General features: G+C 40.7%; 1 protein-coding gene across 1 annotated transcript in view; it reads left to right on the top strand.

Moving 5' to 3' along the window:
* The first annotated feature begins 420 nt into the window (after nucleotides 1–420).
* LOC138591263 (uncharacterized protein C14orf132) overlaps nucleotides 421–22,967 on the top strand; it is a 32,404-nt gene continuing 9,857 nt past the window's right edge. The window contains exon 1 of the mRNA XM_069661797.1: nucleotides 421–702. Coding sequence (XP_069517898.1) covers nucleotides 676–702 — 27 coding nt within the window. The 5' untranslated portion in view covers nucleotides 421–675. The remainder of the gene's footprint in view (nucleotides 703–22,967) is intronic.

Below are 22,967 nucleotides of genomic sequence, written 5' to 3'. Positions count from 1 at the left end.
TTATACACCAAAGCATAAAAAGCATAGGGAAGGGAACACAACAGGGACTAGGATTTGCTTAATAATTTAATGAGAAATTATGAGAGGCACAACTAAAAAAACGATATCTTATCAATGAATATGACACAGTTAACGTGCACAAAGAAATGTAACCTACATGTATTTTAAAACAATGAGGAGTACATCTTCAGAGAAGGAAAAGGATGCACATCAATAAGAGAAAAAGAAGGACAAAGAAAGAGGCTGTAAAAAAAAAACAAAGAAAGAAATGAGGGCAAGGCACAGAAAGAGAGAGAGAAATAAAGAGACAGAGAGAGAGTGAGCGATAAGAGAGAGAGGAGTTGCACCTCCTTCGTTATATGTGACAGTCCTCCTCCACAGCCTCCTCCTCCTCTCTCTCTCTCGTCGCTCGCCACCACATCTCTTCATCTCTCCGTCTGCTCCGCTTCTCTCCCTGCTCCCTGGTACATCGCTCTTCATTTTCTTCCTCGTTTATTTTATTTTCACTCCTCTTCTTCGACATGCTGCTCACGTGAAGTCCGCCAACTTACAGAGCGAGTGGATACCGAGTTCAAACACAAAAGAAGGAGGCAAATGCTCTTTTGGGGAATAAGAGGAGAAACTACGCACGTTCGCTTCTTTCATTGAGTGCCTTGGCTTGGACGGAGCAACAGTATGGATCTGTCATTCATGGCTGCGCAGGTGAGACGATTAAAATGTGTTTAACGGGAACTTTTTTTTTTAAACGTTTTCCGTTGTTTTGATGGGCGTGGCCGGTCAACAAGTTCGTGACGTGCTTTGACAATTTTATCAACACTGTCAATTAAGAAGCTTAGCATCAGACGTTTTGTTCTCCTTTACCTGGAAAATCAATGCACATGTGTATTATGCAGTTAATGGACCTTAAACTGTGTGTGTTGTTGTACTTTATGTCACATATCCGTACTATACTTTCACTACTTTTTACCAGGCGTTCAGTTGGTCTGTCTGACATATTGTACTTCTAAGCAATGTTGTGTCAGCATCTAGTGCAACTATGGTTAAAAAAACGATGTTTTTTTCAGTTTTCAGTATCTTAATTTGGCAGTTAAATGACACCAGAATGATTGGACAATTTGAATGTATAAATAGATACAGAGACCAAGTGTAATTGCACATCCATTTTGGACATGTAATTTGTTTTCATTAGGAGGTAATCTGATTTCTCCTCTCCCCTCACTCGGCGTCGGGCTGCTCATGTTTATTTCTGGTGCCATCTCCTTTGCCATTTTCTGTGCAACAGCTATTAAACAGCCCAGAGCATTATCTACGCTGCCAATGACTGTACTTGGAGGCCAGACTTAGCCAAATGCTCTCAAATCTTTTTAAATCAAGGATCCCTAAATAGAAATGCAACAGAGCATGGAGCCGCCTGAGAATACAGTTTTGCTCAATATGACCTGGCTGAAAGAGAGGGGGGTAATAACAATGGCTTCAGCAGTATTCACTGTATCATTTTGCAAACTTTAAATGAGTGAAAACAAACCACACAGGCAATACAATATGATTAAGGACTTAAAGTGCTCTTGTAACTTTGGTTTGGTGCCAGGGTTACAGCAGCACAGTTATGGAGGTGGACCAGCCGTCAGAAGTTTATGTGCAGTCAGTTATTAATATACACACAGGTAATGGTTGAGTACCACAGTTTTTGAACAGCCATGCATCAAGCACACTCCCAGCGAAGGTGGCAGACAAGGGGGTGGCCTTTGAAGTCTTCATGACAAGCAAATGTTGGACTGTGAAAACAGTACTGGACATTAAATTTAATCATAGGCATTACAGGGAAACTTAATTAACTATAACGTAGACTGGCAGTCAAAACCAGTTACATCGTGAAGCATCCCTCAAAAGGATACATTGTCTACTAATTCGTATCTTCATTATTAGCTAATCTATAAAAAGATTTTCCACTTACAGAAAAACAAGGCTGATAGGAGAAGAATGGCTTAAGCCCTGGGTGAAAAGAGCACTTTAATGGAGCCATTCAGTCGGTGCAGTGGGGGTCGAACTAGGCTCAACTTTGCTGCATCGTAACGTCATCCAGCAAGGGGCTGTGTTGACCAATAACATACATGCAAGCACAGATAATTCCTTGAAGATCAGCATGCTGTGTAGCAGCATTTCTCCAGTTAATCTTGCAATCGTCACAACAGAATATAAAATAGTTGTTGCTCTAATAGCTCCAGAGGTTTTAACTCCTATGTAGTGCACAGAATCCTGAGAAGACTTGAACCGGATTGCTGAAACTTTACTTGCCTGGAATTGTACTTTCTCACAGGTATTTTATAACACAAGGCAGAAAATGAATTTGAGATAAGAAAGACCCAAAAATGTCGCCATCTTTGCTTTAGAAAAAGACAAAAATGATTAGTCAATTATGTCAACTAACCCATGTTCTGACAACTAATTCAATAATTGACTTTTCCTCGCAGCTCTAACACAAGAGTAAAGATAGCAGGATTAAAATACACGACAGTGAGCCCAACAGGAAATTTACAGCTGCTTAGAATGTTATCCTCAGACAACTACCTTAATGGCTAACTGAGCAGCAAAATATCTGCAACAAATTTAATCGCAAAACTGCTCAAATAAAAAAAGGCCCATAAATAATGCTCCAATAAGGGCAGATTCTTGTCAATATTTGTTTGTTCACACCAAATAGTAGCAATAGCAGCAGTTGTTGCTATTCGGAAGAGAATCATTAGCTAAAGAGCAAACCGCGCGCTAACACATCACTTTCAGGTGCCAGAGACAACACTAAGTAAAATATGGAAAACTTTTGAATTATGTTTTGATTTACAATTGTAACTTTAATGTTTAAAGATATAGAGTAAAGGCAGTGGTGGACCTATGTCACATTTCTACAGATTTGATTTGCCAGAGTCTTTGCTGACATCTTTGATGAATGCTATCTACCCAAGGGCAACATCTCACACAACATTTAGCTCCTAAGAATATTAACTAAACTAACTGACCTGCTGTAATACTTTTAAAGGTTAATTAAAAAACTAAGTATTGGCTTGCCAGCCTACTTACCAAACATTAAAAAAAAAACATTAGCTTAGCCTAGCTTACTCCTAGCTTTGAAACACTGAATCCAGAGCTGTCTACTCTTTATCATTACCCAGCATTGCCACATTCACAATTTTCTATCATTTCTCTTTGCCTCTGTTTCTTCGAATTATATTGTACGAACATGACACAGGAGCTCTCTACCTAGAAGTTATTGTAAACAAAAACAGTGATTCGTTCTGTAATATGGACAGTTTTTATGAAAGATGACAACTATTCCTTCCAGGAGTGAAAAGCTGATTTAAATGAGGCTCTGATTTGCCACCAGTTCCGTATGACCCCATTAGCTCATACGTATTTCCTGCTGCTCTTCCAGTTCACCTATTTCCCCAGCACGAACATACTTCTCTTCAACAATGCTGCTCTTTCAGACAGGTAATGGCTAATTTTACTGAGGTGAAATTCATTTCAGTGCCCTGAGTCGCTCTGTAATGGTGACTGTGAATGAAGTCGGGCAAATGTCCCTGGAGTTTCGAAGATTGACTTCTCAATGGATGATTTTTTTGCCCATCCATCTCAGTGTAGCTCGGCTGCCTGCAAATCATTGGACCGTCGCCATCACTCTGTCTGTGAAACATGACGGATGCTAGCATAACTGGTCTCTCGGAAAGACGGGGAAAGTTTTTTAAGAACGCCAACTCAAGAGGAACTGGTTACTGTTTGTCTCCCTTTAGCAGAGGATGAAGAATGAGTCTGGAGGATGTACTAGTCAATATGGTTGCTTAGACTCATTACAGATGTGTTTTAACTTAAATACAGCCTCCAAGATAAGAACATCAAATGTGTGCAACAATTATACAGAATACCAGCCCAGACTGTTTACATAATTGGCCATTGTTTGGCTGTAATTTGTCTCCCTTCTTTTTCGTTAAAATGGATTTGCACGATATCACAGGAACACGCTGAATAGCTCTCTGCAGAACATAATGTGCACTTTTGTGTTTGGTAAATGATTTGCATTTGGCAGCGATGCCTCACTGCTTTGAAATGAGAAGGCACATACTTCATTAGGCTGAAAGTGGTGGCATCCTCAAGCATTGCAATACAAGGATTAATAGGTGGCAATCACAATGAAGCTTTTGAATATTAATCTGAGGTCAATGAAGCAAGTTGTTCTTTATCTTTTCCAATAGAATGAAATGAGAAATGTTTCAGATAACTTCCCTAAGCTCCTTAAATGTGGATATTAAGATTTCTTTTCAACTTGCACTCAATTATACATTTCATTTTCCAGAGCCACTCGTTGGATTGGCAATCAAATCATGTTTGTCTTCGAACCTTGTGCAGGCTGTCACTGTCAAAGTAATTAAAATGGGAGATGTTAAGGCATAAAAGATGAGCCAATCTGTTAGTGACTGATGTTTAGGTCAAGTTTGACGCGTTGGAGACAGGCTCCAGAGCCACCCCGGGCATAGTGCCAGTCTCAGACTGACAGATCTGCCACACATGGCGGCAAAAGCCTTCCGGCTCTGTCTATCTAGTACTAAGTGACCCACTGGCCTTGGCCTTTTATACCATTTTGCATATACATGTGCATGCATGAATAGACCTTTTTCAAAATGTTATACAGGCATAATTGACTGGTACAGATTTTAATGTCAACATGGTACTCTGTATTCTCTTTCCATTACATGCCTGGAGAGTTACCTCATAAATAAGTCCCCATAGGTGTGTCTCCATTTTCACACTTTAGATGTTCTGTCTTGTCTTTGCATTAAGTGAAGCTGGGGCTCTGAGTCAATCGACCTGACAGGGTTGTCCATCTCTGCTCGTGTTATAAGAGATGGATGATAGTGAAGGGATGAGGATGGAGGGACTGTTGGACAGCCCCAACACAAACAGAGCCATCTGTATTTACCCACAGCACCGGCAACAAACCCCAGACAGGCAAATACAAGTTAGTGCCAAATGATAGAACAAAACAAGTGCCAGAGATTCAATAAAATCAGGAGAGGTGATTTTGGCTTTGATTATAAGGTCAAAATAAAAGGATTGGACCAAACTGGGATCGGGGACAACTGCCTGGTGACTTAACAACAAGAGGAGTTTGTGTACAATCATCCCCTGATATGAAGCCTGACATGGAAATGAAAAATGAACATTTCACAGATGAGATTATTTTCCCATTAAAAACAGTAAAATATAGCCGCCACACAGCCTACATACCATCTTTGTTCTGCATGAAATTAAATAACATAATCATATAATCTCAATGTGGATTCTTCACGCCCTGTGTGTACCCTTTAAAAAAATAAATCTCCCCGTCTTTCTAAAAGAGGCTTAATTGAAGAGTGTAATAATGGCAAACCAGGCTTTTCATCTCCAGGAGTTCATTTCCCCTCTGGTCTTTTGTCTGCTTTTTCAGCAATTGGTTTTATATGAAGCTGTAGTCTTGAGATAGTGCAAACTTGCAAAAGTCCCCAATTTTCCGGCTTCTTCCACTTACTAAGACCCTGCAGTGTTGTAAACAGGTTGAGAGAATAACAATCAAGTTAAACCAATTACATGGAGCTGTATAGACAGGAAAAATCAATGCTTTAAATAGAGGAAAAGCAGGTGAATCTGGCTTCGTTAGGTCTATTTTCAGCCGCCTTCCTGCAAGAACTGTCTGAAGATTTGAAGCCTTTTCATTTCAGTTCACTTCATACTTGTGTCTATATTCCATATATCATTGCTTGTAAAAATCAAACTAAAATTGGCACTGAAATTACGTCTTTACCGATCTCGACCTCCTGCTGTTAATCGCCTTAAGCATAGAGTATTTTACCACTAACCCAGTATGGATGTGAGTGATCACCTTCATCGTGGTATGGCCTTGCTCGGTGAGGAATATTTACCTTAAAAACATGTTAGCAACAGCTTGGCTGGTTGCTACTTCTGACGTCCTGCGTCCGACAAAGAGTATCAAAGAAACCCTGATTTTTAACATGAAAGTGCTTTGTTTTGTGATTTACCAATTGTAATTATCCAACGTTGAATTAAAACAAATTTAGCCTTAAAATGTGCGATGGAGAAACATTGAAAAAGATTGCTGACATCATGCTAGCTTTGGAGTTAAACTTGCCTGAGCATCGCATTGTCGTTGCTTGATCTTTGCTGCTCTTAAACAGTAGTTGCTAGCTGAAGTAATGCTTTTTATTGCTGTGTAGCCTACTGTACTGTAAAGGAAGAAATAAGTTGATTGGCTGGTTTGTTGTTTGGTTGATAGCTCACAGAAAAACTAATTTATTAGTTTTACTAATTTACTAAAAGCTAATGTATTTATATTCTCCCACTCTAAATGCTATCAGCGTTTAGGCTAACGTCAGTAGCTTTACTTTTTGTTGGATGTGGGAACATTCATACCAGCCAAACTCATGATCTGAAATATTATGTTCACAAAGCTAAATGTAGCTAAAAAACAACAACAAAAAACAGGGTTATGCTGCTTTATTTTCATGTCCACTACATGTATCATCAGCTAGCTAGGATGTTAACTTTTTGTTGAGGACCTGTTAGCCTTAGCTCAGTGTTTTTAGCACAATACAGTGCAGTGTTCAGCCAACAAGTTCATAACAGAGCCTTCTTCACATGGTTCTTCTTTTAAAACTAGCTTAAACATAAAGTAAGCATGAGACAGCATTTTCAACCAACTCTCTGAGATACTGCTAAATTTTCTACCTAGCTAAAAGAGATGAAATCTGCAAGTGTCGGGCATCATTTCAGCTGGGTAATTTGAAGACCCATACTCTGAAAGATGACATTAATATTCAGGATTAACTGCCAACATTGTCGTTGTAAATCAGTGTGAGAACAGAAAGCATGACAAACGTACTGTAGCCAACAGTATGCTAACAAAATGATCAGAGAGTGCTAGGCAGTGTTCAGAATCCAGTGATTGATGAAATTAATGTTTACCGTGCATAAATTCCCAGTGTCTCCATGCTATCTTATCTTACAACATGTTTACACTGTAGGCACAAACATCTCCCAGTTGTTCTGCACCTGAGATGAGTGATTGCATATTGAAAGAAGTCCTGGGGAGAATGAAAAGGAGACTTAATGGACTGTGACAACCAAGTATGAAGTAATAACATCTTTCCCTGATAGAACTTACTCCCTAACTGCATGATGCTTCCTATATAACTGTCTCTCTGATATTCAGCAGGTATGAATTATGTAGTCCTACATAAATAATCTATTCTCCGCCCATCCTGAGATAATTTCAAAGCAGCTACATCCCTTGTATTGATACGTTTCTGAATAAAAATGATTTGGGGTGGACCCTTTGATGCATATGGCCTCTGCCTGTTCATCTTAAAAAAATAAACAGCTCCATGCTGACATTTTTGCCATTAAGGACACATAAAATTCAAATGTGACTTCAGCTCGTGAGCAGTTCCTTTGACGGAAAGGAAGCACGGGTGTAAATTATGAGAGCTAAACAGCGGGTGGCTGCTTTTCTTTAGTGAAGGCTGGCAAACTGCTGAATGGCAGCAGCTGATTACACACTATTAAGGAGGAAGCAGAGATTAATTATGATTGTAGTTAAACATCACCACGGCTGCCGTAATGTATTGGGATAATTATGCATTTTGGAATAATTAGCATGCTAAACATAACGTAATAAAAGTTTATACGTGGTTTGTTTTGTGAGTCTCCAGCAGAGCTCCTCCAGTTTGCCAGGAGATGTCAATTAAAATGATTTCAACCCCGGGTGCAATTCCATTAAATTACCCCCGTGAGGACAAACAGAAAGAGGGAAGAAAGAGATTTGTCGCTGGTTTTAACACAAATATTCCCGACGTTATTTTAAAGGGGTTTAAATGGGTCAACGGAATTTGTGGTGCAACTTCTCAAAACCATACTTAAAAAAAAGATCTCTCTCTCTCATACAACCCAGAGCAAAACTGCTGCTTTTGATGTCGTCTGTTTCAGTGGGCATTACTCTTTGAGTCCGACCTTGGGCTGGTTCAAAGAAGCCTGCCCTGAAACTAATGGCATAGTGTGCAGGCATGCACTTTCCCTCTTTCAGTCCTACACCCACCTCTTGTTCAATCTGCCATGGAGCTGAGGTTATATTGCACATAATGTTCCTTCACTTCCTCTTAAAAACACTGTTGCCTTAGGAGAAAAATCTTTATTTTGGAGACCAATGCATCATTTAAGGTTTGGTGGCAGTCTCAGTTTGCAGCCACAGCTAAAGAACCGTCTACAGCATGTCATTATCCTGGATTATGTGACATTTTCCCCATTGGATCTTAATTATTGTAGTTCAGTCTCATTGCGCATTTGTGTCTCATGCATCTGATGATTAAGGCCACAAATTGACTTTTTTTTCAATCTGCTTAGACGCTAAATTACACCCCTCTGATGTGCTGCACTTCAATGTGTTGCTTCTATTAACAACAACAAGCTGCTGATATTTCAGATCATCAGATTTATTGATGCTATTTTCATACAGCATAAAGCCTGGGATAATGCTCCACAGCTCTTATGATGCTTCATATAAAGCAAATCTGACTTTGGCCTTCTCATTTCAGATGCATGCAACTTTAATGCCTGTATGATGAGTCAGGTACTTACAGTACAGTCAGTTGTATTACTTATGGAAATCATTCGGGGGGCCCACTGCGTATGCGTGAGTGGTGGAGGAGTACACTAGCTCACATTTGTCTTAAAATGTTGAATTTTTAAAGACGCTTACAAGGAGTTGTGAATCAATTCTCACAGCTCGGGCTTCAAGCTTTGCTTTGCAGACGCTGTGATGTGTTTGAGCTTAATACCCAAATGTTGTAGCCCTTACCACTCACTAATCTCAGTGGCACATATAAATCAATGGTTGGCCTTTTCTACCCCTGAGCTGTTTACAGTGGAGCAGGAGTCAACACATTACTAACTTTTTGAGCAGGATTTCAGGCATTTTGCTCAGGCTGAATTTATGGGACTATGTTAAAAAGATAATGTTACATTGACGATTATACAACAGCATTATTTTCTGCATGTTTTTACTTGAGTAAAAAAAAAATCGTTCAGTTGGTCAGTTAGTGCCTCACAGTTAGAGGGTTCCTAGTTCCAGTCCCGGTTTGGACGAAGTGGGCCTCTGGGTACTCAGGCTTCCTGCCACAGTCCAAAGTCATTCTGGTTGGGTTAATTGTTGACTTTAAAATGCGCTGCTTGGACGGAGACGGCCGGAATTTGTAGCTGAGATGACAACGAGTAGCAGAAGTTACCGACCGAGCATCGCATCACGCCAGAAAGGGGGCGGAGATTAGCGTGTCAACACAGGTTTTGTGTTCTCATCAATGCCGATCGGAGCTGAGGCGATAATTACCCGGGGCTTCAAGGCTACAGTCGGCATTCAGACCTGGGTCTGAATGCCGATTGTAGCCTTTCCCACTAAGCAAAAAAGCCGGGTGTTAGTGGGTTTTTTGACCAGTAGGAAAGTGGCTTGAGTCAGCCCTGTGATTGACTGGCGATCAGTGCAAGGTGTTCCCCACTTCTCGCATAGTGACAGCTCGGAATCGGCTCAGCCCCCCTGTGCCCCTGAACAGGATAAGCGGTATAAGTAATGGAAAAATAGATTTGATGCGAACAGAACGGGGCAGCAGAAAATTACTCGCTCATTAAGCCCGCCTCCCGCGCAGCATACGTGGCTGATGGAGATTGGAACATTGGAGCGACTCAGTCCCGGCACTCACGTGTCAAAAATACGCTTCAAATACGTTACCTGTGTAGATTCGCCGTCATTCTGCTCACTCCATTATCAGTCTCTCTCTCTCTCTCTCTCTCGACCACAGTAGTTAGTAAAAATCGATCTATTTTGCCCCACATCAAAGTTCGCTAACCAGATGCTTCAAGTTATTTTTTCTGGTTTATTTTTTCTGACGCTGCGCCTCCCCTGAGGTCCTCTGGCACCCCCCAGGGGAGGCACGCCTCACACTTTGAAAATCACTGCTTGAAGCGAAACAGCGCCTCAAGTCTATTGCATTTTTATAGACACATACGTAGATGGAAAAATTATAATGCTATTATTTATTTACATTTTCATCATACATTAGCATTGGAATGTAGTCCCCTATAGGCTTCCATACAAAATGACTGAATGAGTATTAAGCGTCTACATAACGCAACCTCTAGTGCAATGCAACAATCTAATGCATAATATATGTATTCTGGATTACAGCTCCTCTGTATGTGATTACTTTTCCCCCACCAGCATGTAAAAAACACACTTAAACACTGTTGTATCATTTAGAAGCAACACACGTGTTAATTGCTGCAATTACTAATTAACGACTGTGAACAGGTTGTAATTGATTAACTTCCCTGATTAGAGTGTTTTGCTTTTCCGTGATGCTCCTGGTTTACTCACAAACTCAAACATGAACAGGAAATGCTCTGGTCCTGACACACATCTCATTGTTTCCTGAGATATGAAGTATATAAAGACATCAATTCATTGATAAATTGGTCATTTTCTCACATACTGTATAATTCTGCTGTGTTGCACATTATCCGTCAACTAAACAAACGTCTTCCCTGATGCCTCAGACTGAGCGCACACGCCGACATGAAGACATTGACTCACACATACAGTAAAAGTCATATTAATTCAACACTTAAGGCGTCAGAGTGAGGGAGCTCTGCTGAACTGTTACAGAATCTGACAACACTGTAACTAGGCCAACATGGAACTTGCGTGACAAATTCATAACACCCCCACACACCCCCTTCCTCCCACGGGGAAAAGATACTGTAACCATTCATAAATGCAGATGCCAACCTGCAGTAGAACATACCCGTGTAGGCAGCGACATTTTAAGTCCTTTTTATAGCCATTGTGTTGTTACGCTGGTGGCAATTTACACACTATAGACACAGACTTAAGTATAACTTCAACAAAGACTTTGAGCCGCCACTTGACTTAACATTTTCTTATCCCTATTATAAGCCTCCTTTACTTATTATGCCTCCTAACAGTTGGCAGCTTTGCCCGGAGGCAATATGTTTTCATGTTGTTGTTGTTCGTTCTTCCCATTGGACATGAACACCTTTACAGGATTTCTTTAAATTTGGTACAAATGTCCACTTAGACTCTTAGATTTTGGTCGGCAAAGACGGAGGTCACTGAACTTACAACTGTCCACATCTCATGACAGTGGTGTCTAAATAATACCTGTAGAAAAATGTCATTATATATCTGGCCCAAAGATCCAGTTAGACTCCAGGATTGAGCAGATTTGAATTTTTTGGTCCAAAGGTCAAGGCCACAAAAAACATGATTAGGCTAAAACTCAAGAATTCATAATGACAAATATCTATGATTAAATGACGACCTCTTATACCCAAAAGGTCAATTTTAGAAGAAGACATACTTTATAAATTGCAGAGGGGAAATTAAATTTTTTCACTTTTACAAACATGCTACACACACAGGCCCGAAATACAAACATGCACAAACAGGATGGACATGAACTAATGGAAAAATGTCAGATGTCAGTTGGCAGCCTTGCTCCTTTCCTGTCCTGTTGAGGTGTCAGGAAAGGAGCTGGCACCTCTCCAGCATTCCCAAGCCAAGTCCCTTTAGACGGAGCCTACCGTCTACCGTAGCTATGAAAGCTATTGAATTGGCATCTTGGTACCAATATTTGAACTGTGTTGATTGCAAAGATCCTCTCCAAACTGGGATTCAAACCACAAACCTTCTTGCTGTGTGGCGACTGTGCTAACCACCACAACACCAACATGAATGAGTCATGTCAAATCAATTATGATTTTATATTTCTATATCACATATAATATTAAATTTATCATAGCTGTTTATCAAAGGTTGGGTATTGTGCTAATTCTAAGCTTCATATTTCACTCTGTGATACCTGTGGAGTAGCTTAGCATAATTTACAGTTAAAAAAAACTCATCATTTTTCTCCCACTGGTGCTCTGTGCAGGCCCTCATACAGCCTCTGAAACGACTCCGTCAGCTCTGCCCCTTTAAGAAACCCCGCCCCTACAAGCCCACTTTCTTCTGATTGGCCAGCTCTCCGAAGCCTGCTGAGGCTGCACTTTGTGATGTCACAAAGTCTGAAACCTGGCGTTCATAGCAGCCTGCAGACTGAGCTAAGAAGCCTGGGGATTACTCCGGCACACATTGTAACATTATATATGTCTTAAATTGTGAAACCACGTCTTTAAGTTATAGCTAATGTATCATATTTTAACTCAACATTCATTCAGATTAAGCACTTTTAAATTCTTGTTTGACATAAAATTCTCATTACCACAAAATTAATTAATATACTAAGATCTAATCCGTTGTAATGAATGGTTCTTGCATGAGGCCTGTAGATTTTTGTGGTGAGTATTTCCTCAGTCAGTACATCTGATTAAGTTTCAGCATGGAGAAATAAAGCAGTTGTTAATATGCACACTGACTTCTAAGCGTTCTTAACTTCCCTTTTGTGACCACATTCAAACCCTGCTTAGAAGTAGTATAAAAGTGATACACAGGTTATCCACAACTTCTTAGCTTTAACAGAGGGGGACAATTAATCATGTTTCCACACAAGATTGACAGATTGAGACAGCAGCAAAGCAGCCTATTACCCGAGAGGGGAGCCGAATGAGGGGGAAGTAATTGTTATGCTGCTTTTGTGTGTAAAAATAGAGGAAAAAACACAAACAATGTTTGGATTAGGGCTCTGAGGAATTGAAACTTGTTGTGCTTAATTTATATTTGACAGGAAGAGGGTTGGTTGTGCAGCACTAGATGAGGTTTCCCTTTCACTGTGCACGACAAGAAGGCTGCTTTTTGGCTGATTAGACGAGTGATTTTTATAGATAACATACCCACAATGCATCTGTTCTGGTTATACAGTATATTCCACACGCATGGTATAAAATAATCTCTAAAACTACATCTATAACATTTTCAAATATATGGACTCAATGGGCAGAACAGTGTGCACTTTTTTCTTCCCTATACGTGTACCTGTTTGTGCCAGTAAGAGAAATTCCTTCCATATGGCTGACGTTTCTGAGTAACTCCCGTTACCGTTCAGGCACATCTCCCTGCAGAGTTCAACACAGCACTACAGTGTAAGTTGTTGTGGATAAGAGCATCTGCCGAATGCTATAAATATAAATATATCATTATATATGGGGTCATGTGGATCCGTTTAACTCTGGAATACAGAAATTTATGTGACAGAATATTTAGGAGAGTGGTGGAAGTATAGGCAGATGTAAGAGTGAGTAATTTAACCACTGCTTCAATATTTACAGCAAGATGAGAAAAAATAAAGTAAAGTAGAGCTAAAAAGGGGGCGAAAACCATGAATAGATATGATACGAGATATAATTCATATATTAGAGGGTGACATGTGGCGGTATACGTCTCGAGCAGATGACTTCTCCGCCTAACCGAGATGAGGAGTGACTCTGCTGTTCTGAAGTCATTGCAGCCTCAGGGAGCCGGGAGGGGGAAAAAGATTTGAGACCATGCGATAACAAGGTCAGAGCAGATGGAGCTAAAAGAGATGAAGGAGTGATCCAGGACTGAACCATACCCGGAGGCTCGGTTGGTGTTGGAAAAGAGAGTGCAGGTCTGGTCCTGGGCTTTGAGGGCTTTTAAGTGAGAGAGAGTGGTATTATGTGGATTTGAGGAGGTAATCGGGTTGCTGCCATCTTATTGCAGGTAGACTCTTTCCACTGTAAGACACACTTTTATGTTGCTCTTACAACACACTAACAAGAGCTAATGAAACCTTAAAGAAGGGCTATTATGCTGTAAAATTTTAGGACACATATATAATTTCACAATGTTGGATGTCCAAACTAAACGTTTGTTAAGTTTCAAATCTGTAGGTTAAAGTATGTTGGAGTAATCCCGACTTCTCTGAAGCTTCACTTTGTGATGTCACAAATTGGACGAACTCTGTTTGGCCGTCTGGCCAAGACACAGCGGAGCTCCCTGCTCCCGGCACAGTTCAAGGACACGCCCACCCAGCAGCTCAGTCTGCACTCTGCTCAACGGCTCTGCTTGTCAAGTTGGTTTAGAATGTCTTGGAGAAAGTGTTTCTTTGGCTGTGAAGGAAAAACATCAGTGTTCACTTTTCCAAAGGACAAGAGCAGCAGATATTCATTTCAAATCGAAAGGGAAGTTTACTCTTTGCCGACAACTCTGTAACACGGCCACAGGGCAGGAGGCGTGCCTCAAACACTGAGTTATGCCCCTCGGCAGGGTTTGGAGAGCCGGCGAATCAGAAGAAAGCGGCTAGTAGGGGCGGGGTTTCTTAAAGAGACAGAGCCTACTGAGTCGTTTCAGGCAGAGGCTGTATGAGGGCCTGCACAGAGCACCAGTGGGAGAAAAATTAGTTTTTTTAACTGTAAATTATGCTAAGCTACTCCACAGGTATCACAGAGTGAAATACGAAGCTTGAAATTAGCATAATACCCCGGAAGATGTCAGGAAGAGGCTAATTCTCTATCAACTTGCTTTAATGCCTAAAAAAATGTCTCTATACTTTAAATAACACTGTTTGGAATAAAAAATTGTATATCTCTTTTTAAAATGTTTTTCTTGGTAGTTTCATTGCAAAATCAAGAGATTTCATCAATGGTGCAGCTAAAATGAGATCTTCTCTACTGAATGGCTGACCACAGAAGCGATTAGCGCAACATCCCAATTCGTCACGATGATTATCTCTGCTAATGGTTATTTACAAATGGCAGTATGCTAAAGCATGTACACATGAGCAGGTCTGAGTGCCACCATGAATCACAGAGCCACAGCAGCCCTGAGGAACCTCACCATTTCTTAGACAGTGGTAAAAGTCATTTCTTCATTTTTTTATTACCGTCTGCTTTGCTCCTCAGAGATCAAAGTGGATCGAGGTGTTTCTGCTCTTTCTGTATATTAAGAGCGAGAGCAAAGCAGGGCCACCCCTGCTGATCCCCGCTCTGAACCCAGTCTTACATGAGTGGAGATTCAATTAAGGGCTTCCATCTCTACGCATGAGATTTCTCAGTATTGCACAGAGACAGAGCAGGCGAGGATGGAGCCGGAGGGGCAGCTGACGTTAGCACCAGATACACCGACAGCATGGTGATGTTTTCTCTCTCTCATGCGGCCTTTGTTACTCAAACACAACTAGTAACCAGCTCCTCTGGTACTGAACCTCCCCGTAAGGTTTGATACTGACGATGATAAATGATTCTGTTGCGTAACCAATCTTGTGCTATAAAAAGGTGCTTTCTGACATTCTCTGCTACAATAAGAGACTTGTTTTCATCACTTCCGCCCTCATTGCTTCCGATGCAACAAAAGAAGTTACTTTAGGAACAAGTGTTACTATAATTAACCGTGTTAGGATGAAGAACACTGCGTTCATTTGCAGTGAGTTGCAGTTTCTGGCCAGATAACATGATTTATTCATTTGGATCAATTTGTTCACAGGGTTTGATACAGGCCTTTGATTTTTCTTTTTCAGCAGTCTTAAAAAGCGAAAAATGCACACTCCGACCTCTGAAGGCTTATTTTACATTTCGTATGCTCTAAAGAAACTATAGAATGACTTCCTATTAAAAGCAAACAGAAGTTTTGGTTCAGTTTTTATCTGATGACACAAGGGAGTTACGGTGACAATAACATGAACATTAACGCCCCCTGACCCCAACAAAGGGCTGGCCATCTTTACTGTCAAGTATTTACTTGATTTTGTGAAATTTTATGTTGGTTGGAAACTTCAATGACTGTAGTGTTTGTTTTAGTTACGTCTCCTCGATCCTACGATCTTCTTCTACTCTGCTAATCCTGAACGGATTTGTCAACAGAGCCGTCAATCATCCTTCAAATCAAATAACTAATTAAAACATGAACTTGTCAGAAAAAAGAACACTTGGACGTAAATCAGCACGATAAGAACTAACTATAATGACAGAAAACATGTTTGAGTAAAGTTTATTTTCCATGTATTTTGATTTTACAGTTTGACTCATGTCCCATCTGTTAACATGGAGGAGGCAGGCTTTATGACCTATACTGCAGCCAGTCAGCAGGGGGCGATAGAGATGTTTTGGCTTCACTTTTAGGGAGCTGTCATGTCGTCCATCTTTTTATACAGTCTATGGTTGTAGTTTAATGTAGGTGCACTTTACTGACGTGTCACTAAGAATAAAGGTCAACTAAAACACAACCAAACAAAAGAGGGTAGAAGCCAGAGGAGACAAACAGAGAGTGTACACAAAGTGTATAAAGTGTATCATGTAATTAGCACAGGTGAGCTGAATTATCATAACGAACATTGACGACGCCCTAAACAGGCTAGGGGAGCATTCCAGTTCCCTTAAGACACATGTTGAAAATGTGAGAGAGATGACAAAAGATTATAGATTTAACAGTTTTGTTCCTGTAGTGTGTGGAGAACAACAATATGACAGCACACCACATACTAACATATTCCATTCACCAACAACAAGAGTCCCGACTCTCAACACTGGAAATCTCACAAAATCTCACAAAATCTCACGTGGTCAAACATGACTTTAGAGGAAACAAAAATGATGGACGACGGGCAGGTAGAATTGCCGATGATAGTTTTTTTCATTACTTTTCACTGAAAATGTATCGATGAAAAATGATGGATGAATTTGTGGAGACGGCGTAAACACTGGCTGTACGTGCTACTTCATGCGGTTGTTGTGCTTCCTGCTTCGGTCAGCTTGCTTCCCAATTGGCTATTGTGTCGTTCTACGTGACAACAGAGTGCGTGCTACGAGTTCCCCCCCACACAGCAGGATATCAATATATATATATATGTATAAATATTTAACATGTTTAATATTTATGATTTGAAAACGGTGCAGCCATGACGTTCTTCCGAGCAAATCGGGGAAGTACAATCCCTCCAGTTCTGAGTTGGGCCACTTTATTGTGTGATCTTATATCAGATACATGTCTGCTTTTTGCTGATACGCGAATTTGACATCTCTAACTCTTACCAGCGAGCGTCTTGCTTGTAGAGTCTTGCGGAGAGGAGCTTACAGATGTAGTTTAAAGTAGCCTGTGACAGCCTGAAACTTTGGATTAAATCTTCTGTGAAGACATTCACGTCACGATCCCACCAATCCTGGCTCTGACTCAGCACCCATTCACACCTCCGTACAGAATCATCAGCTTAAAAAAAAAGCCATCATTAAAAATGTGTCTCTCCTCCTTTTCATCCTCGTCCTCATTATCATGTGCTCACGAATGTTTAAATTGCACATAAATGCTGACTTCAGTGACCTTTACAGCTCTGTGGGGACTAATGCAGGTCTGGGGTTTGGCATTTAAAGTTACATGCAGTGTCCAAATAATAATAAGAATGCTCAGTAAGGTTTGCACATTTACTGAGAGCCTCTAATCTGCATTGAGATGTTTTAGGGAAGGTGTAAATGTTGTTAATATTTAATATAGATGCACTTGGAAAACAAACGCTTTAAGACTGCAGTGATGTTGCGATGCAGCATGAGATCATTTGCTTACATGTCTCTTGTTTTTCTTGGCACAACTGGGAGCCCGTTCAACGATCATCCGCTTGGGGCCCGTCGTGGCTAGCAGCTGCCACCGACGCTGAACATGAAGGCGCTAACACGTGACTCTACTGGGTGTGTTTTCATCGAAATTGCTCGCAATGTAAAATACATGAGCCCGCTCTGCGTGGAGATGGAGTGGTGTGTGCGATATTGCACATGCAGCAGGAAATCTCTGAAGCTATAGCATGATGTGTTCTGTGGTGTAAAGTGTACGATGAAAACACATGCTGCACATAATCCAGTTTATGCATATTTAAAATATCTGCTCCGGTGCATAACAAATTGACCCGGTCTTTGCTGAAAAAGCGCTTTTTCCACCCTCATTTCCTCAAAATGAAAGTGTGAATAGTTCATTTATCAAGTTTTAATGCAGCTGAATTAAACAGTTGTGGATTTGGCACTGCAAGAGAAACATTTTCATTATTAAATCAACCTGCAGGTTCAGTCCAGGGATTATTTTTTAATTGAAGCCACCAAAGGAAATGTGTTTACGTATCATATCTCTGACTCTATTAGAAGTACTAGTAGTGTTTGTCCATGCAATAAGTCTGTAACCTCCTGTTTAAAGCTCACCATGATCTCGGTGTTAAAAATAAACATGCTCTACAAGCACTCAGAGAAAGCGCTACTAAAGGAAAGTTATTGTCCTGCATTTTACCTGCTGAAAAATGTAACACTGTGGTTTACTCTTAGCGTGAGCATCTTTCATAGTCCAGTTAGGTTAAGACAATGAAGCTACTTTAGGAAATGTTGTCATTGTTTGAACTGACATAATTATTTCAAATCGGTGTTAATTTTGTGTTCTATTTTAGATTTAGTCTTTAGACGAAAAAGCTGATTAGTTTTAGTCCCATTTGAGTCATTTGCACCCTTTAAAGTTTTAGTCTAGTTTTAGTCAACAACAATGCAGTCTTTACTTTTAGTCCAAATGTTTCCTCTCTTTGAATGATTCAATGAGCCGAATACAGGTATCAGAAATTGGTATCAAGAAGACAGGAGTGTTTGAATCTGTAGCACCATTTCACTCTCAACACTTTTACTTGAGACACTTTAACCAGATTCCTTACCTTTGATAATCCAGCCTCGACTCTCCCACCAATTCCTCCTACCTAGCTTGTAGCCACAGGGCGTCTCTCCGTCTCCCGTTACTACAGTGCATTCCCTTAAAGTCGAGCTGAAGCGGCATTTCGAGAGTATCCAGCTTCCGTATCATGGCGTATTTCCGAGTGAAGCAGGATGTGCAGGCGGGACATATCATTAGAGGGATTTGATTTGATCGTTGAGAAGTGGCCGTAGACAGACGTTCTCCACAGCGCAGTAGCTAGCTAACTGACCGAGCGTTCTTGGTGCTCTGCGGCTGAATGTTGCAGATTGATTGGTTGAAATTGTTTGGTGCTAACTTACGTAAGCACGTGTGAAATTTAGTTTTACCGGAAGAAAAAATGATCGAACACGAAGAAATTGATTTTCTGTATTTTTTTGGCCTATATTGATGCACAATATTACCGGGGATGGGATCTAAAAGGATTAAAATTACATTTTTCATTTCACCTCGACTTTAAGTTGAATAAAGTGTGTCCATGTGCTCTCAACCAACCCCATTTTGCATGGATGCCACCATGTTGCCGCTTTGGGACATTATCACCTGTATGGCTGGGTCTGATTCAGGGGGCTCTGCACACGCCCCTCAACCGATTCAACCAGTGACAGGAATGCATTGCTTGTATTTTGACAGATTAGACGCTCAGTGGGGGGAAATACCATGGATTTTAAATGTCTGACAGCCCAACACGAACATTATAGTCCCGTCTTTTAGCTCATCAACGTCTCATCTTTGAACGAAATGAACACTGTGTCACATGAGACACAGAAAACAAGAGAAAAAGCTTTCTGGTATAAAGACTTGAAGGCAAACGTCTCCCGAGTGCAGGCTTCATATTGAAGGGTGATTTTCAACCACAGCGCTATTCCACCCTGGATGCAAATAGCATTGTCGGCTACTGACACCTGGGTGCTTAAAAAAGTGCGTATCTGCAAACAGCCCTAAATCCTGTCTCAACAAACACAGACGCACGGGCGCACTTGTTTCAGTCTGAACTCAACAATCTGAAATCAATCTTACAATGTGAAAGACTCCAGAGGAGGAGGAGGAAGATGAGACTTGATAGAAAGTTGAATTTATGAGAAAGGGCCAAATGTTCAGGGGAAAGTTCACACTTACAATTCATGCATGAGTAGAATTTCTGCTGTATAATCTTGAAGCCTATAAGGCGGTATTCAGCACATTAATCATGTAGAAAATCGAAGGTCTGAGCTTCTGAGCATCATCTGGAAGACTCTGCGTCCTAAATGTTCAGACAGTTAATCGTGATTTCTTTTAAGGCTCAGACAGACACAACCAAATTTAACGTCCCTTTTTCCTCATCACTTCAATTTTTGTCCGTGTGATCATCTTACTTGTCATCTGGCAGGAATAAGACATCTCTCTTTGTTTTAATGTTTCATAGCTTGCCGAGTTTACTTTCATCTCAAATTTCAAGCCATCACGCAACTGCTAATTAGCAGCACATATCAGTGAGTAACAATTCCATGCATCATTTCCCCTACTTGTTCATTCATAATATAAAAGAAGTAGAATAAACTTCCTCCCGTGCTTCACAATTTCCACTGAGCTGACAGACTGACCAGGGTGTCAAGCGAGGATCACTTGTGCTTCACTTGTCCTGCTGAGTGAGAAGATTTATTAAAAAATGCTGCTGGTCTCCTGAGGCGGGAAAATCAATGAAAGCACAGCTGTAAATCTGACCTGCAGGAACCGGGCCTGAAACTGGAGGTCTCACCGCTTCTGTGCGGGTGAACAAGCCTCCTTAAAACCTCTGTAAATCTCATGCAAGATTTATGGCAAGACAAGGTCAATGTGCTACAGTACAGCATGGTACACACCAAATCTATTGTTTGCACTAAGTGGCTGCTATTGTGGAAGAGGAGTGGCTGCAAACGCTGCCCTTACACATATGAGATTAATCCTCGATGCTGTCATTCCATTGTATTTGATCTGTGGTGTCCTAAATGGAGCTTTCAGTCGGTCGTAGATAACACCCCCTGTCAAAAGAGTGACGTCATTTCTTATCCTTCTGTTGGAAAATTTAAGGGATGTGTGATGAGTTTCAAAATAAAAGTACAATCCTGCAATTATAGCAAGAAAGCCGTTAAAGCTCCTGTGAGGAGTTTTTCGTCGTTATGGAACAGACTGAAATTAATTCTGATAACTCTATAAGATGTACAAAAGCAAACCAGACCATCAGCGACAAGATTGATTATTTCTATATAGTTATTTTTAATGCCTGAAACTGCTGGCGGGGGGGTAGGTGTCAGACGAAGAGGTTAACTGGACGCTGCCTTTGTTTACATTTTCCAGGGCAAAAATGTAAAGTGAGTGATACATATGACTGTTAAAGACAGCAGGATGTGTGTTTTTTGTTAAAAATCACCACTTAAGCATGTACAGGACAAAATAAGCAAAGAGATAAGAGGTACGGCTTTGTCCAAAGGGGGCGCCAAAATCAACACAAACCGAAAGTTCCTCACAGCAGCTTTAATGTTAAAAAAGACTTTGTTCACCAAGTACGTGTTTTTCTGTTATACTAATTTGCAGTGAAAAATGCTAGCTATTTTAGCCAATAGCTCAAAGAGCCCCACAAAAGGGAATTTGTGAATCTTCCATGACACGCACCCCACTGTCTGCTTGTAATGCCACAACTGAAAGCTTCTTATTTTACAGTTGCCAAAATAAAAGTCATACAAGTTCACAATGATTTAAATGTGCTAAAATTTGAATGCGCAGTATAGATAGATAGCAATAATAAACGACTTAACAAGGGAGTGATTTTGGTCGCACCCCATGTCTGTGTCATGTACACCAGATAGCAATCTCGTCTGGTGATGATGTAGCCTCTGGAGTGACAGGCAACTTGTCTGAGCTAGCAAGCTAGTAAGCAGTTAGCGATAAAGGACTTCCTGCTAAGATTTCATTTCTGTGCGCTACATTGATTACAGTTAAAGTTGAAGTGGGACATTTAATTGTTTGCTGCACCTGCATACGGATTATTTTTTATAGAGATGAATAAAAAGCTAATTCGAAAAGCTGATCCGAGCCAGGATGGCATTTCAGCAGATTGGGTTCCACTGTTTTTGCTCTCCACACGGACAGTTTTTCCTGCATACACTAAAGCCTTCTGGTATGGATTGATTAGCACTACTGGGACTACAAATGCACGACAAGCGAAAACCAGACCACTTCAGAAACCCAAATCTGGTTCTGTGCCGGTAAATAGAGATTAACCAGGCGGTAAGATCAGCCGAGTGCGGTCTGCATCCATTTTTAAAAAAGGAGTTATTCTCCAACTTGTAAGTTTGCACATAAATTAAATATGGGATATTTTGTTCAGTGTTTCTCTTACAATACCACTGTGGTACCACAGCACTGGGAGATCTTTTTAAGGCTAACATAGTCTCCCTGCAATAACATGAAACCTAGCAGACCAATGTGCCTAGATATAATTCTGACACCTTGATTTCTAAATCACCGAGATTTAGATTACAAATTATCTCTTTCAGATTTAGGTGATTTAAAAAGTGCTGTCATGCAGGTAACTGTTTTCAAAACTGCACGTCTAATTAGAGATGTAGTAATCAACACGGTGCTACACACCTGTGGCAGCAGAGTGGTCGTTCAGGCGGCGAGCTCGTCAGAACGTCGGGAAACATCTGTGTGCAATTAAATCCGTGCGTTTGAGTGGCTGCTGCTGGATGAGGCCCGGTGTGCCGCTTTCAGCTGGCTGTCAGAAAGACCGTCATCTTCAGCCTGTCTGAGAGACGACATTTTGACATATCGCAGCAGGAAACGCACAGGAGTGAATAATAGGATTAATAGTGGATGAATGCTGCTTCAATTTCAGGTTCCTGGTGTTGTAAATGCTGGCTCACTTTCACACTGCCATGGCAAACATGGTAGTCAGTCAGTATCAGTAATACTGTGGTTTTCAAAATCGATCGATGTTTAATATTTTTGACAAGTAAAAATCGCCTGCTGTGAAAGTCATTAATTTTTCAGTGTGATTAAGTTAAAAGATATTTATTATTTGCTGTTTTAATGATTAGCTTTGACTTTAGTTATACGGCATCATAAATGTTGAGAAGGCATACTGCAAGGAAAAGCTCTCCCACAGCAGTATACACTATAGAGAGTACAGTGGTACCAAACATTTACACTCGAAAATTCATGCAAATAAATACTGGTG

Source organism: Semicossyphus pulcher, unplaced genomic scaffold (assembly GCF_022749685.1).
Source record: "Semicossyphus pulcher isolate SPU_LCO1_2020_fin unplaced genomic scaffold, fSemPul1.0.p SCAF_14, whole genome shotgun sequence".
Classification (NCBI taxonomy): Eukaryota; Metazoa; Chordata; class Actinopteri; order Labriformes; family Labridae; genus Semicossyphus; species Semicossyphus pulcher.
This window is presented reverse-complemented; position numbering and strand designations above follow the sequence as displayed.